The sequence below is a fragment of the Aulostomus chinensis genome, chromosome 22 (assembly GCF_037954235.1).
Source record: "Aulostomus chinensis isolate RoL2024-O1b breed Wild chromosome 22, RoL_Achi_v1.0, whole genome shotgun sequence".
In the NCBI taxonomy this organism is placed as follows: domain Eukaryota; kingdom Metazoa; phylum Chordata; class Actinopteri; order Syngnathiformes; family Aulostomidae; genus Aulostomus; species Aulostomus chinensis.
The window spans coordinates 12,173,810-12,189,754 of record NC_141341.1 but is presented as its reverse complement, the minus strand read 5'-3'; the positions used below and the strand labels follow the sequence as shown (position 1 = coordinate 12,189,754).

Below are 15,945 nucleotides of genomic sequence, written 5' to 3'. Positions count from 1 at the left end.
AGCGTTTTCACCAGTGATTGTTCAAGGGAATACAACCCTTTCATAACCTCGGGAATGCAAAAAGCATTTTTGCGAAAAGCACCCTTTAAAAATACATGTGTGGAACGAGGTGAAATAGAGAGTAATCCCCATTGTAGAGGCCCCCCATGTTGTCTTTGTGTTAACTGATCCACCTACAGACGCTACTCCATCCCTGTCCCTCCCTTTGTTGTCTCCCCCTCTTTTGCCCCATCTCTCTCTCTCTCTGTCTCTCTCTCTCTCTCCCTCCCTCTCTCTCTTTCTCCTTGCAGCATTTTTTTCCTCCAGGGGTTCATTGCTCCCCATCTCTCTCTCTCTCTCAGGTTTGATGGTCAACAGAAAATGGGAAGGAATCAATTGACATGTCTGACTTGTCCTGATTGACTGGACCAGACTGACCCGTTTGGGCTTCGTTGCTAACATAGGAAGTGTTTTGGGGAGGGGGGAGGTAAAAGCCGAGCAGCAGCTGAAGTGGCTTCATCAAGGCTTGGATCCCTGCGCGCTTATCGTCAACAAGGAGACACTTCAGCCGGCAGCAGATGCGGTGTTTGATGACGAGTTCTGCCCGCTGTTTCATTCACTTTTGAAGATACATTTAAAATCCTGAGTCTGCTGGATTCGTACAGGAAGTTTGATTCGTTTTTCCAAATAAAGGCCTGGAATTAACTCTTTTAATGACTGAAAGATCTGATTGTTGCTGCTCATCTCGACAAGACACGTTCTTCATTGACTTCACGAGGACTTACCATTGGATTTCACTCAACTAGGAGGTGAAAAGTGATGCCAGTTTTCATTTTGTGTATTCGAGCATCACTATTTTCAAGCGAGCTGGGACAGGAGACACGGCGGCCTCGGATCTCAGTATCAGGTTATATAAGTCTGATCTACCTGGGTAAGCTACACCAAAGGGTGTCATTGTGACACTGAAATACACAGCAGCAACAACCAGTCTCTTGGGCCTGAAAAAGCATTGAACTACTTCCATACAAAAAAAAGAAAAATTGAGAGAGATCAATTTCATCCACAAGACCTGGCTCGTGCTGGCTCTGAAGCCTGATCGATCCTGAATCTGTACGCTGCCACAGGTGGCTGCACAGCTATCAGCCACTCAATAATTCATTGAGTCAAACTCAGGAATGAAAAGGAGGAGAAAGTGTGATCCTTTCAAACGCTAGATGACTTTTACCGGGAGAAAGCGAGAGACGATTACAGCTGGTTAACACAGCGGATGGAGTGGGTCAGGTGGAAGTGAAATCAGCGAGATGTCAGAAAAAGAGAAGAAAATGTTGGCTAATGATGTGACATTTTGGCACAGACAGTAAGGAGTCTGAGTCGGGCAGGAAAGACACAAAAAAACAGACTTTAAACACCAGGAAAGCAACTGCTGAAGACAAAAGAAAGGGAAGTTGTATTCACCCAAGAACTGTTATTAAAAGTGGTATTAAGCTGTCGCCATGGTGAACACTGGCATGCAGCTGATTAGCTTCACCTGTGCGGTAACAGGTTGGATCATGGCGATCGCGGTCACAGCTTTGCCACAGTGGAAGGTGTCTGCCTTCATTGGCAGCAATATCCTGACCTCAGAGGTCAAGTGGGAAGGCATCTGGATGAACTGTATCTACCAGACCACTGGTCACATGCAGTGTAAGACCTATGACTCCATGCTGGCCCTGCCTCCAGACATCCAGGCAGCCCGTGCCCTCATGTGCCTGGCCATCTTCATGGGCTGGCTCTCCTGCACCGTGTCCTGCTGTGGCATGAAGTGCACCACCTGCGCAGGGGATGACCGGCGGGCCAAGGCAGGTATCGCGCTTTCTGGCGGGGTTCTTTTCATTCTGACAGGCCTGTGTGTTCTGATTCCCGTCTCCTGGACCGCCAACACTGTCATCCAGGACTTCTACAATCCCAACGTCCCTCTGATGCACAAGCGAGAGCTGGGCCAGGCCATCTACCTGGGTTGGGCAGCTGCAGTTATTCTTATGCTCAGTGGAGCTGTGCTCAGCAGCACCTGCCCCTTCATGGAGAGAGGGGGCAGGTACCGCCGGGGCTACATAGGCCGCAGCTTTGCTAATTCACCTGCTTCAGCACCGGATCCACCAAAACCCATAACATCGAATAGTCTACCATTGAAGGAGTACGTGTAGAGAGCAGAGTTTTTCCAATCCCTTCTGACTTATAGGTCTTTGAATTATATCCTTCTTATTTCATTCAATCTATATTTTACTAATTTTGTAAATCTCTTTGTAATGTTAAAGAGCCATGCTAACATTTTGGGTAATGGGCTTATTTGCTGTCCTCCCCTGCACAAGACAAGAGAGCAGAAACCCAGAGACCAGGTAACTGCTAGTTAGCTTAGCACAATTAATGGTAGTGGATGGTAAGTGTTAGCATTCTTCCACCTTTCCCGCTCAGCTTCTAAAACATGTAGTTCATCCTCTGTGTATTCCAGTTTTAATAGATCAGGCTCAGGATCTTGATTTGACCTTACGTAATCCTCCTCATCCTCTCTCCATAATTAGTAGCAGCAGTTGCAGCCTTGTGTGGTGCTACATCGAATCACTGTGCCCCGGCACAAGAGAGTAGTCCTGACTATGTATCTGTTGCTTCATAATGAATGTCATACACAACTCAGCAGCCAGGGACCATTTTAGACAAAAAGGAGTTTGATGACTTCTGAAGGACCAACACTAACCTGCCATTCTCTCCATTTATTGTGCTAAGCTAATTAGCATTCAGCTGGCCTCTGAGGGTCTGAGCTCCCCAACGCAGACACATAGAGAGAAACATATCAATTTTCTTGTCTTAACGGCCGAAGAGCGTATTTCCCAAAAAGATGGTGTGTTATCTTAAACTTGTCCTGTGAACTAGATGGGTGTTAGCGCCATGATATAAAGTACAGAACTGCCTGAAGAAAGCCTGTTGTCTTTATTATTGAATCAGCACAAACACTTGACAGTGGTCACAAAAAAGCACAATGGCTTCAATGATGGCTTGTGTTCTGAAGATTGCAGTGATTTATTTTTAAACCATTTATTCTCTGGCCAGGGTGGTTTGTCACATGAATAAAATGCGAATAAAACCAGTTTGTTGAAGTATATTATTGGAACTGTCTTCATCATTGTGTGTGATTAATTCTACACCAAAATACATTTGGTTTGGGCCATTTTGACTCGAACGGACAACAAAGTGATACAGAGAGAAAATCATCTCCATATGAAAGCTATCATCTTCATTTGGAATTGTTATAAACAGTCAATAGCTGGTCAGCTGATGATGAAGAAGAGGACATCCTGTCCTCATCCTACAGTCCAAAGTGAAAAGATTCCACCTGAGATTCTTCAGCGATTCCGCTGTTCTTGCCGAGCCCCTTCACGAAAATGCTGTCCGACTCACTCTTCAACCCGACACCATGAAGAAGGACACTTTGCAAAGTGCATCTGAAATTGGACAAAGATGTAATTGGAAATTCAAATTTCAAGCAGCATAAATTATACTTCACCCACACTATGGTCACTCATAGCTAATGAATTTGGCCTAGTTTTAAGTTTATACCAGCATAATATACAAGTTATAAGGAAAAACATAGCACTTTTCTTTCCATGTTTCCCTTTTTCAAAATTACATTTTTATATCTAGACTAGACTCTAGACTTTTAATACAACAGAATTGAACTTTTGCTCTATGGATAGAGAGGCAACAGTTATCTCTTCTCCCAGAGGTGGTAATTGAGGGACTGCAGGTACATAACATTGTAATCCTCTGATCATATCGGAACGGTGAAAGTATTACATTATCCAAACAGCAATACCTTGGGTCACTCATTCATTCACGCATTTCTTCAGGGTGACTAACAGCTAGAACTCAAACTACGCCAGGGGGTGTTTTGGGGTTGAAGGAGGCACCACTCTGTTTATTACACGTCAGTTTAACATCAAAATGAGCGTGAAGCTGCTGTTTTAAGGTAGAAGTTACATCATGTTTCTTAAGCAGACATTAGAGATAAAACAACAGCAAAATAAAGAGTATGTACCTGTGATGTGGTCATCTGCGCCGGCGGTCTCCAGGGATTTCCATCTCTTGGGAGCAGATTCCAGAAGGGACAGGTCATCTCCTCTGAGTGTCTGCATCAGGGTCTTCCTCCTCAGGAATCTGAACACACGAGTTGAGGGAAAAGAACAAAACAACCTTGCAAATCCAACCTAAACCAAACCAAATGAGTGAGGATACTGTTGTCGATAGTGACGATCGGCATCCTGGAGCCACTCCAGCATATCGGCGACTGATGGGATGGTGGCTGAGCGCTCGATAACAGTGAGGAGATCTAGGCTGTCTTTATTCTGCTCATAGAGCTGGATGACTCCAGCAACCTGGTTACTGACAGCATCTCTGACAGACTGGAGAAAGGTCCTAGGGAACAAGATGGACAGACAGATCTGCTGTCAAGTAAATGTTTATTCACTGTCTATTTATTTTCTATTGCTTTATGGTTGTCAGTCTGAATATGATGTGAACAATGAAACAGGCATATTAGTCAACTCCTATTATATGGCGTTTCTCATATATTGTAACTTAGTGTACCTACATCTTCTCATTGAGTTTGCCCAGCACTGTGTCCGCGGCATGTAAGAGTTTGAACCGCAGCTTCTCCTCCAGGTCTGGGAAGTCTCTGAGCGGCGTGTTGGAAATCTGGACGTTGGAAAGCGCTCTCAACTGCTCAGCCAAATTTCCCAGAGACCCCATCAGAGGGGTACACTCAGACAACGCGCTCTTCCATTCTTTCTGTTTGTTTTCCAAACTCTGGAAGCTCCTCCTCAGCGCTTGATGTAGGGTGAGTAGAGCAGATTTCGACATTTCAGGTGTCGATTTTAAACATCGGTTAATCTCACATTGCGAGAGGAGTGCGTATACTAATAACTCCTGGAATCCGACTGCTCTAAAATATACTTAAAAGCGATTGCCTCTTTTGAATGAGATATCGGTACCGTTTTATCGTGGCTACCTTCGTTGCTTGTATCAAATCGCCACCATGTTGCTTGAAGACAATTTCCGTCCCCGTGATGTACACAATGACGTATAGCACTATGATTGGTCGAGTAGCAAGCATGTGATGTAATTGGCTAACTTTGGATATTTGCTCCTCCCCGCGCGGAGATTTGAAAACGTCTTTGTGAGAGAAGGAAGAAAGAGTCGAGGGTCCAACGAAGGGAAGGCATTTACAGGTATTAATTTTTCCTTAAAGTGTCTATTAGAAGGGTAAGAAAAGTGCGCTGCATGAGCACCCCGACAGAATGTAGGCAAAGTATGTGTTGTTGCTAACGTTAGCTGGAAAATAATAGCATTAGCTGTTAGCTCCCCGACGTTAGCTAAAGTAACGTTACCAGCCTGCTGCATGTCCGCAGTTTCCTTCAAATGACATCCATGAGTTATTTTTGTGTTATCAAATGTAGGTGAATTTATCTGTTTTGGCTGCCTTTCCAGACAGACATGGCTCCCCGGAAAAGAACCACCCGACGAAAAAACAATCCCAAAACGGCCAAGTTGGAGGCTTTTCTGGAGGATTTCGACAGCGAAGGTGAATAATTCTATGTTTGAATGTTGGTTACGAAAACTTCTATTACCGAGCTCCGGCAGTACTTTTATGTATCCATTTAAAAATCGGTTGTATTGGAGCGTTAGTTGTTATTGGTATGCTATGGGCCCTTATTATTTACTCTTTAATTCAAATGCAGCCTTTGTATTTCTGTGCTGCATTTGTTAACACACATCAGCATTTCTACAGAGAGCAAATACAAATGTGTTTCCCTGCAGATGCGACATAGTTACGATTATATTCTCCTTGAGGAAAATAATTAGTTGTTGTTTGAGGTTGTAGCTTCTTTTATCTACTGCGGTGCATTACGTCATCGCTACTTCTTTTCTCACAGTTAAGACAAGAGTTGGACAACTGAGAGAGAAGATCAACCAGCTATTGAAAGATGTTGACAACAGCTACAACATGGCGCTGATCAAGCTCCCGAAGGCTATCAGGCAGATGAGCTGGTTGGAACATTGCAGTAAGTTAAAACAAATCCTTGTCCACATGAAACCCAAACTTTCTAGATTTTTTTTTAAAAACTTTTTTTTGCTGTTGTGATTCCTTTTTTAGAATTCCCTGCCATTACTATTTCTTTAACACATAAGTTGTCTTGTTGTAATATAGCTTCTGCTGCGTTGTATTTCTTTCACAATCATTTCTCTTTCTCAGTGTTATGATTCATGCAACGTGGTATAAACACTTAAAGTTGCACTGTCCGTCGCGCTTATGTGTACATACTATAACCATTCCCCTGTAACATGAATAAAGCTTAAAACTAGTATCTGCACGACGAGGTTCGTGCTTGGAAAATGAGAAACGTGTACATTGGTCTACATGTCAACATTTTCCACTCCCTTTGTGCAGAATCCGAGAAACCAAAATCCCCAGAGGTGGATAATACGAAGGTGAGCTGGTATATCTGTCTCTTATGTATCCTGATATCCTCTGTCTCAGGTTTTTTTGTTCCCGTTGGCTTTCGCTCAGCCTGTGATGCATTCATGTCACTTTTGACTATTACCTCTGCTTCCCTCACTCATGTCTATTTACAGAGAGAGGCAGAGGCAGCGATCGTCGAGAGTGTGGTGGCTGAGGACCACGCAGTTCTTCTAAAATCAGTCAAGAAAAGTATGTTGATAACTTTGCCTCCTGTCAAAACTTTTGTAAAGGAATAATGTTTTGGATTTAGTGACCAACTAACTAGAGAAAACTCACTTCTCTATTTGTAAGTGACTGTTAACAGATCTAGACATTACAGCGCAATGTTACACTCTGTTTAGCAAATTCCCATTCAAAAATGGCAACAATGAATGCAGTAATTAACTTGGTTAATGGCGGCATCTTGTCTCTTGCCCACAGCGTCGAAGAAAAAGGCTGCAGCTAAATCCAGTTCAGAGGATGAAAACACCCCCAGCACTGCCAGGAAGGTAGTGGCTGATTCAAGCACATTAAAAAAGGAAACCATTGAATACTTTCATGATACGTTTGTGGTGGTATGGACTGTTTGTTCTAAATTTAGGGCAGAGCAACGAGGAAGCCCCCAACTACCTCAAAAAGAGCAAAGGCCTTGTCAGTCAGCATGCAGAACTCCTCCATCAGAAGGTAAGACATGGACGTCTCCTCCTTACTGACACACTTGTGGATTACTGACATTAGTTGCAGTGATTTACATGATGGAAATGTCCAGTACTGTGATAAAGTGATGATTTCCTCTCTGATTTCAGGTCGACTAGGAAGCCCCTGGTCACTCCTGCCAGGACCATGCTGGATTCTTCTTTGATGATGGGCCCGACTCCCCTGGTTACCCCACGTTTTGACCCAAGGTGAGAGTTAACTCGTAGACCTTATTGTCAAAGCCCAGTCTACCACTTGTTTCTACTAGTGAACAGATAAAGCAGCGTTAATGAAATTTAAAATAATGTAGAACAAAAAATATTGTGCTCTAACATAAGACTTCAAAGAAAACAAACAGGAACAGAAATCTTAAATGGAATAAGAAGAAGCAAATGCTCAGTCAGTCTTATCCCAGTTTTAGATTTCCTACCCTCACAAAATTAGCAGAACTTCTTGTCCATAAGCAATTGTTTCATACCTGAACATGTCCACTATTACGTGTAATATTTATCTGATAGGTTGTTTGTATACACTTCTTTATCAGTCATACATTACACACGTCATAGATCACTCTTTAACTCAAACTCCTCATCTTGAGTTGGACTTTATTCCTCTTTTTATCGTGTGTGTGTGTGTGTGTGTGTGTGTATAGATAGAGATAGTGTTGGGACATGAACCCAGAAGTAAAGCAAAAAACAAACAAACAACAAAGTTTGGAAAAAAAAAAAATTATATATATCCATCCATCGTCATCTTCCGCTTATTCCTTACGAGTAAGGGTTGCGGGGGGGGCTGGAGCCTATCCCAGCATCTCCGGGCGAGAGGCGGGGTACACCCTGGACAGGTCGCCAGTAATTATATGTATATATCTATCTAAAATTTTATTTATTTATTTATTTTACAAACTTTGTTTTTCTGTTTGTTTTTTGCTTTACTTCTGAGTTCATGTCCCAACACTGGTCCTGTAACCACCTCGATGCACAGTGAAGGGAAGAAAAAAAAAAAGGAAGAAAGAAATGATCTCACTCTGTGAAATTGGGTTAATGCAGGAAATCAGGCAACGTATGTGATAAGCAGATCATTGTACATCTGTGTGAACATGAGTCTGGTTTGTGTAATTTTCCAATCTTGCCAGACCTTTGATTCAATTATTCTTAGTTCAAGCGTGTATCACTTATCTTTCTTGATAGTCTTCAGTCTAAAATCTTGATTTTGCACCAGTGTGCATGTTAAAAGCAGATTGCAGAGCCAGTTATGTATTTACATGACCGAGAAACAGACCATTTCCAGTAGAAACCTGCAGAGCAACATATCCTCAATGCCCCGCAGTAATTTTCTTTAATCAAGATTTCCTGTAAACACCAAGTGGTAACTTGTGCACAAAGAAATAATCTGATTAAAACTGGCGCAGCGCTGATGTCACTGTTCTTTGCCGGTAGGAAAAAGAAGGTTTTGACTCAAGTGAGTCCATACATTTCTCCGAGCTGCAAGTCACAAGTCAGACAGACTCCCACCAGGGCTCCCAATTAATTCTTCCCAAATGTTCCCAGCTATGCAGGAACAAAGTGTTCACACAGTAGCTTTTTGACTGGAGAGCACGCTGAGGTTGACAAAGAACTCAATTTTGATCCTTTTTTTCTTTCTTTCTTCATTTTTGCAGCTACTGCTATTTTAAAACGTGGCCGAGAATGATTGACCTGTTATTGATTCCCATTGCTGTGTTTTATGCACTTTTCACCATTGGAACCTTGTTTTCCTCAGGCTCCCCAAGACCCCCGCTGTGAGAGTTCCTCGCCACAAAGAGAGGGTTTATAGCATTTCTGTCAATGGCTCTCCCATAGCAGCAGGCAACGAGGACATCGTCATCAACGTCCCCGTCGGCAACGGAGAGGTGAGAGACGTCTGGGTCGGCCCGGGTTAAGTTTGAACCCAGCAGCCAAGTCCTGCACCCAGCGCATCATTCCTAAGTTAGCATTCGGGATGACGTGGGTTCAGTTCCTGTCCTTTAACTTGTCGATGCAGAGCATTCAGCTGCTGGCCAGTCAGATGGACACAGTGGATCTGTCCCTGCTGGACGAAACCGCCCTGAAGAGCATTCGGCTGCTGCAGGTATATTGATTCACTGCTGGAGAAGAAACATGTTATCTTTGACACATCTGCATCATACATAATGCATTACAATCATGTAATCATACATCATGTATTCGTAGATGCAGAAAATAACTCGTCTTCTTTTTTTCTTTTCTTTTTTTTCCTGCCAGAATCGCCTCACGTCCCTGTGTGAAGGGTCGGAGTGATGGAACCGGCTGCTGTTGATTTTGTAAAATATCTCTGAGAAAACTTTATCTTTATTTGGTCTTTATATCACAGCTTTGCGTCCTTCTGTGGCTTGGTATGGAGTTTTTTTTTTTAAAATATTTTTAAAAATTTTGTATTCTTCTCAAAAGTGGATCTTGAAAAACAAGGTTCTTTAGAAACCAGTCAGTATTTTGTTTTACTCGATGTGGGCTTCTTTAGACCGACACATTCACTGGAATCCATTCAGTGACCGCTGGGAATTTGACTGTTTTAGTTACTGGATACGACCGTGTAGTTTAAATGCCTGACTTCATCTTTATCTTTGTCGGCCTCACACCACCAGCTTGTCTTCGTGGACATTGTGCCATTGCAGCTTTTCATTTTCCCGTTGGACCGTCAGACTTGTTCATTCTTGATTGTAGCTGGTCTGCGCGGCTCGGTGTCTGTAAGACTTCACTCTATGTACTCTGCGCATACTCTGGGATTTCTTCGTCTTTCTTTGATTGTTTAAAGAGTTCTAGAACCCTCTCTGTCTCGTATCGTCCTGTTTGACTCAACAATCCACCCTGATGCTGAATACTTCCTGTACAGAGGCTGCCACGCCTGCAAAAATCATAAAAGATCGTGACCCCAAACTATGAGCAGTGAGTTTTTTTTTTTCTATTCTAGTGCCAATGAAAAGCTTGACAAGAAGTCTAGTGTTTTATGTAAGCTTTGCTCTAACGGAACACAGAATTTATTGATCGGGTCAGTTTTTTTAATTAATCTGTAATGTTACCCAAAATCCACTAGGGGGCAGCATTTTATCATAGATATTCAGTGTCCCAGCGCGTTTGCAGTATTGTACTTGTTGTCACTATTCAGCAGTCATAGTTACCAAAGGCGCCCTGTCCAGATCCAGAAATTACTGGAAAAAGCTGTTTTGACTTCCTCACAGCTACTACTACGACTGCTACTATTATTATTACTACTACTGCTACTACGGCCGAGAGGGATACTGTTATAAATATACTATCCTAGAAGTGGAAGCTCCACTTCAACCACTGGAGCTGCAGCCTCTTGTTTTCTGCTGATGTCAGAAGTTCCCTTGTCCTTTCATGACTTTGTTTGCACTGAGGGATGTTAGTGAGTCGCGTGATGTGCTGTTGGCAGGAAGTGGCAGCCTGTCCTGCTGCTGGCACAGGAACCTGCACTCTGACCTTCAGGGACATCATAACGCTGCCAATTAGAAGCTCGTTAAGCTTTGCAGAGCCTGATGAGCTCGTTAGGGTTTTCCACCTGGGATGGTGAAACGGGTCAGACCGGGCCTCACCTTGGGCCCCCGACAGACGAGCATAACTCTGCCTTTTCCCGCCGGATTCTCATGCATCATATGCTACCAAGCCGCAGCATGAGAACTCTGCCCCCAGCTGAAACCAGGCCCAGTCCCTTCCATCTGCATCCTTCTTAAGCGCTTTATCATCTGCCGTCTCTCACCAAGCAAACTGTGCTGCAGAGGTACAAACCAAACTCTGCTTCCCTAAACGACAGATGTTGTGGTCAGTGGTGCATGCAGTTCAGCTCCCTCGTTAGCAGAGCACCAAGTCCTCGCGCACCTGCTCTACATATCCGAATTTTCCCTAGTTTTGCTTCTGAATGGATTGGATCTTTTTTTTTTATTCTCTAGGTGAGTGGAAAATTGCCATTTTGCACGGATGGCTTGGTTTTCAGTAAGCACACAGGCAGTGGTGCAGTGACAGGTGCGGTATGGATGGGGCGGATTCTGAGGTCACAGAGCAACACTGCTACATAAATCATCCACTGAGATGCTCAGGATGAGGGAGTAGAACCCCGGATAGTGAGAGGAGGGGGAGACGCTACAGAGATGCTTCAACACTCTCGCAAAGTAAACTCAGCAATTTCACATTCACCTGCACCCAAAGATCGCAGTGAAAAAGAATTAAATGAAATGCAACAATATATTTCCCGTAAGCCCTGAAAGCTTCGCCGTTAATTTGTGCGACGCTATCAATAATCCCGGTGGAAGTACCGTCTTTTAGCTAATTGTTTTGAATTTACAGTTTAAAAGATAAACTGCTTTGGTTCTCACACCGCAGTTAACAAGACTTTCTAGATGCAGCGCGCAGCTGTGACGCACTCTATACTTCTGGTCTGGCATCAGTTTGTAGATAGAGTCACTGATTATGACAGAGAGGAATTTAACCACAAAGGGGCAAAGACGTCTCCCTCCAGGTTTGGTGGAGCTCAAGCCAGAGCTATGAAAGAGGAGTGAGCTAGATGGATACTGTATCTCAACCTTTCTAGTCCAATACCAGCAAAGAACAACACTCTATATGGCATTTTACACACGCAAACGTTGCAGAGAGGATGAACGGTACTGTGTGTACAACTTGAGATAAAATTTGCTGGAAAATCAAAATTCCATCTTCATCGTCTCACCCTCGTGCTGATGGAAGGTCAGATCGGGATATGAGTCCTAAAAACACTGCTGAGGAGTTCGGCAGGAAAAAGTATTGCAGTAATCTCCCAAACAGTTGAAGTGAATGGAGACCAATTGTTTAAAACATGAAGGAAAAAACTAAAGTAAAGCTACAAAATCCCTCCACGCTGCTCGTCCGATGTAACCAAGCGTCCTGAGGTCTCAGCGTGCTGAATTGGTTTGAAAAATATCACTGACGACATGTTGGCGAAAGTCAAAACGTTTATTCCCGTGAAACTCCAGAGGTGTTTGATGCGTTGTGGTGCGGTCACACTGTGCATCTGTAAAACTGGAATAACGATCTGACGTGTCATAAATGCAGGACACCTTCACCACAACATTTTACAGAAACGATAAGTTAGCATACACGCTTTTTTTTGTTTTTCATTGTCCTCAAGTCTCCCTCAACCGTATTTGACCTGCTGATTCGTCTTTCGTTAAATCCTATTCTCTCCCACTTTGGATCCCCCAAATCTGCTACCATTAGCACACGCGCACACACAAACGCGGTATATTCCGCAATAAAGCTGTCGCCTTCCCAAACTGCTCCAGCCATTGGTTAATTGAGCCCCCAGACTTGGGGAAACTGCCAAATTTCCTGCCAAGACGAATGAACCTGGCGACGGCATGTTCTCCCAGCGAAATTAATTCTCCAGTGTGTCGAGGCCTCCTTTAAATCCCATCCGTCAAGTGCTCCGCTAATCGATTTATTCACGTGCTTACACCTCCATCTGCCGCCGTCTCTCACTCAATTCATACCAAGCCAGCCAGGGGTCGACGCTCATCTTTTACTAAGTTGGTTTGTCAGCACAAACACCCCCCCCACCCCCCCCCACCCCAAAAAAAAAGTTACTTGACGAGGAGGCTGATGATAAAGTGAGGTGGCAGACAGGAGAAAGAGGTAAATGGGACTGAACGGACCACATATGAAGCATTCCAGGCATGTGTTCGTCTGGTGGCCAGCAGGGTCCTGATGGTGTTTTGATGGGCGGTCCCTGATGACGGACGGCCAGGAAACGAACATCTGCTGCCATTAAAAAAAAAAAAAAAAAAAAAAATCCCATGGAAATCAGGTTCTGAAAATAACGGCCTGCTCTGAGGAGACGCGGGAGGTTAATGCCATTTGAGACTAACTTGCTTGAGAGACCCCTGAGTGGCTTTGACATTTGTAAGCTACAGACATGGCAGCATTTGATTTTTTTGCATTTTTGGCATGGATTGTAGAAACATAACTTTTACAAGTGCTTACGTGTGTGTGTGTGGGGGGGGGGGGGGGAGTGGAGGTTGAAAAAAAATTAAGTTTATGCCCCCTCCCCCCTCAAAAAAGTATTTGCAAACACTGCAATCAAGTCAACTTTTTATAGGGTTTAATCAAGTGTTAAGAATTGAAGGTCAGTTGAAGTGTTGGAGGTTGAAATCGGGTGGATTTGCCAAGAAAATGTGAAAAGTTTATTTGCATGTCAGAGAAAAGTCGTGTGTTGACTGTGCAGTGACCCAGCAGTCAGTATTGTTAGGTGAACGAATTCCTGTCTCAGGAATAAAAAGAAAATGTTTTTGTTCATCATAAAGTCCGTCAGTTTAGGTATTTCCAACATCAACATTCTGAATAGGCAATCAGTCAGCGTGTGTGTGCGTGCGTGTGTGTGTGTGGGTTGTGTTTTATAAAGAGGCAAAGACCAGGATACAGTTTTTACACGAAATAAGCGAGATCAAAAAGGAACTAATATGCCGTACAAACATTTAGCCCACCAAGTGAAATTGATAACATATATTAACAAGATGAAAGCGCCAAATTGACGGAAATAGAATCACACGGTCAAGGTCACAAACGTTCCTCACGAAAGTGTTTTTTAGAGAATCATGGAATTATAACACCACATATGAAAACAAAATGAATAATTGATGAGGTATTTGACTTAGAAATGACTGCACAGATTTAATTGGAGGTTACCTGACACTCAGGGACACCACAGAGCTTCATTTTGTCTTTTGTTATTCAAACAAAGTCGTTTTGAGACCAAGTCTTTCCACGTTGCAATCATTCCTAAAAAGCAAGTCGAATGGATGCGAGATCATTTTGATTGTTACTGAAGTTTTGTTTTCGATCAAAATCGTTTGGTTTGTGGGTCCAAAACCTTTGCAAAATGTTTTGTTTGTGAATCTAAAAGGTTCGGGTTGAAGCCTTGCTAGCTGCACGCAGGGTAGTCTGATATCAAATAATAACTGGGAAGAAACATTCTCCTCAGAAATGGATTTACTGTTGTGTTTGAGCACGTGCGTGTGTGTTGCTTTTGTTTCTCAGTATGAGACTTTGTAGTGGGTTAAGAAACATGTTATTTTCTCCTCCTGTAGCTGCTAGTTTACTCACTCAGCTTGTCGCCTGCAGGTCAGTAAAGTCTGAAAGATTCGCAGATTCAAATTGCCGTCGTGCAGCTTTCTTATCTGTAACGTACAGAAACGGAACGTGATGTTTAGACAATGTTCTTCTGTAATAACGACTCAGGGTTCCATGTAGGAAGCAGCGTTTCAGAGTTTTTGATCTTGTCAGCCTTTTTTCTCGTCAGTCAGAGTGAGCGACTTGACTGACACATGGGGTTTTAATACGGAAGGAACTAATAGTGAAGCCACAGACCCCAGCTCATGTCCAGTCCCGCCCTGGACCTGGTCAGGTTGAACACAAGCTTCTCTTATTTAGTTAGCAGAACAACTGAAATGCAAATACCAGGAAGGGCGACGGCGTAGCGACGGTGTGAAGTGAATTCTCACCCCATTAATTAACTCCATCAGAGAGAGAAAAGTGGCCATAAAATGAGCAGTGAAGCAATGGGCAGGATTGCCTTTGAGAAATAATTAAAGCCTCTTTGCAATGCTCTTAAGCCTCTGGGGAAAATCCCCATCTTGTGTGCAGTCTACAATTGATGTTTGGTTTACCACTCCTCTGTATAAAGCAGACCTTCAATAAACTATATCACCCTATTTGCGAGAGTAATGCAGCCCAGTGTGGCCCCCAGTTAGGTATAAATGATACAGCAAATTGGAAAATTAGGAAGGGAGGGAAGGATAATTTGCTCCGAAACAGGCTAAAACCAATTCATTAGGAGGCTGGGAAGGAGACAAAGGGTCTGTTTCTGTCCTTGAACAAAATAATCCCTTTTTAAGTTCTGATGCCTTACTATTCACCTTGTCACAGACTGTATTTCGGAGGCTGATCCTGTTATGTATTATTCATCATATGCGATAAAATAATTGATACATCGGGACGGAAGGAGAACTGTACTTTCTTGGTTCATGCAAACTTTTTTCTAGTTAATCACATCACATTGGAGGAGTGTAAACACAGTTGGCTTGTAATGTTTGAAATATTTTAGATTATAGACAACTGAAGTGGTGACCCAGTGTCCATGTGTTGTCCCTGCTGAGGGAAACACGAAACTAAGTCATCACATTTAGGAATGTTTGGTTTCTATGGTGAGAATCTCTGTCACCTGCGTGGACCAGTTGCCTGTGTGAGGCTCCGTTTTCTCCTGTTCCTGTGTGGGTTCTCTCTGGTACTCCAGCTTCCTCCCACAGTCCAAAGACATCAAGAGGGGACGAGGCTGATTGATACTCTAAATTGACTGTAGGTGTGACTGTGAGTGTGAATGGTTGTCTGTCTCTATTTGTTGGTCCTGTGATGGACTGGAGACCTGTCCAGGGTGAACCCCGCCTCTCGCCTGAAGGCTGCTGGGATAGGCTCCAGCCCCCGGGCCCTTTAATGGGATAAACAGTAGACAATGGATGCATGGATGGAAATAATTCAAAAATATTTAAAAGTAAAGAATACAATCAAAATTATGAAAATACATGACAATTTTGAAAAGTGCGCCCACTACGTTTTGTGTAAGAGCCAGTACTGAGCGTGTACTGAGTCTATACTGAGCGTGTACTGAGTCTATACTGAGCGTGTACTGAGTCTATACTGAGC

The 15,945-nt window shown here is 43.3% G+C and overlaps 3 protein-coding genes across 4 annotated transcripts; 2 read left to right on the top strand and 1 right to left on the bottom strand.

Moving 5' to 3' along the window:
• Nucleotides 1-1,472: 1,472 nt before the first annotated feature.
• Nucleotides 1,473-2,162, top strand: cldn35 (claudin 35). The gene has a single exon (XM_086192464.1). The coding sequence runs from the start codon at nt 1,473-1,475 to the stop codon at nt 2,160-2,162; it is 690 nt and encodes a 229-aa protein (XP_086048590.1).
• A 765-nt stretch (nt 2,163-2,927) lies between these two features.
• airim (AFG2 interacting ribosome maturation factor) lies at nt 2,928-5,078 on the bottom strand. The gene is made up of 4 exons (XM_086192766.1): nt 4,601-5,078; nt 4,246-4,425; nt 4,049-4,167; nt 2,928-3,455 (listed from the first exon to the last, which is right to left on the bottom strand). Exons 1-4 carry the CDS (start codon nt 4,867-4,869, stop codon nt 3,415-3,417), a joined length of 609 nt encoding a protein of 202 aa, XP_086048892.1. The 5' UTR covers nt 4,870-5,078; the 3' UTR covers nt 2,928-3,414.
• A 21-nt stretch (nt 5,079-5,099) lies between these two features.
• Nucleotides 5,100-10,151, top strand: cdca8 (cell division cycle associated 8). Of its 2 annotated transcripts, XM_086192764.1 has the most exons (11): nt 5,100-5,237; nt 5,497-5,590; nt 5,943-6,071; nt 6,458-6,498; nt 6,643-6,718; nt 6,950-7,017; nt 7,110-7,192; nt 7,315-7,413; nt 8,966-9,095; nt 9,227-9,313; nt 9,466-10,150. In XM_086192764.1, exons 2-11 carry the CDS (start codon nt 5,503-5,505, stop codon nt 9,499-9,501), a joined length of 837 nt encoding a protein of 278 aa, XP_086048890.1. In that variant the 5' UTR covers nt 5,100-5,237; nt 5,497-5,502; the 3' UTR covers nt 9,502-10,150. The 2 variants fall into 2 exon arrangements, with proteins under 2 accessions (XP_086048890.1, XP_086048891.1); XM_086192765.1 differs by lacking the exon at nt 5,100-5,237 and having other exon boundaries at nt 9,466-10,151.
• The last annotated feature ends 5,794 nt before the right edge of the window (nt 10,152-15,945 follow it).

What these genes read in the sequence shown, in the direction of transcription:
- cldn35 (XM_086192464.1), top strand. Translation starts at nt 1,473, where the DNA reads ATGGTGAACACTGGCATGCAGCTGATTAGCTTCACCTGTGCGGTAACA.
- airim (XM_086192766.1), bottom strand. Translation starts at nt 4,869, where the DNA reads ATGTCGAAATCTGCTCTACTCACCCTACATCAAGCGCTGAGGAGGAGC. An exon ending in GGCAAACTCAATGAGAAGAT is followed by an intron (nt 4,426 to 4,600) that starts GTAGGTACACTA and finishes CTTGTTCCCTAG; the next exon opens with GACCTTTCTCCAGTCTGTCA. An exon ending in GATCGTCACTATCGACAACA is followed by an intron (nt 4,168 to 4,245) that starts GTATCCTCACTC and finishes TCGTGTGTTCAG; the next exon opens with ATTCCTGAGGAGGAAGACCC.
- cdca8 (XM_086192765.1), top strand. Translation starts at nt 5,503, where the DNA reads ATGGCTCCCCGGAAAAGAACCACCCGACGAAAAAACAATCCCAAAACG. An exon ending in CAGAGGTGGATAATACGAAG is followed by an intron (nt 6,499 to 6,642) that starts GTGAGCTGGTAT and finishes GTCTATTTACAG; the next exon opens with AGAGAGGCAGAGGCAGCGAT. An exon ending in ACCCCACGTTTTGACCCAAG is followed by an intron (nt 7,414 to 8,965) that starts GTGAGAGTTAAC and finishes TGTTTTCCTCAG; the next exon opens with GCTCCCCAAGACCCCCGCTG.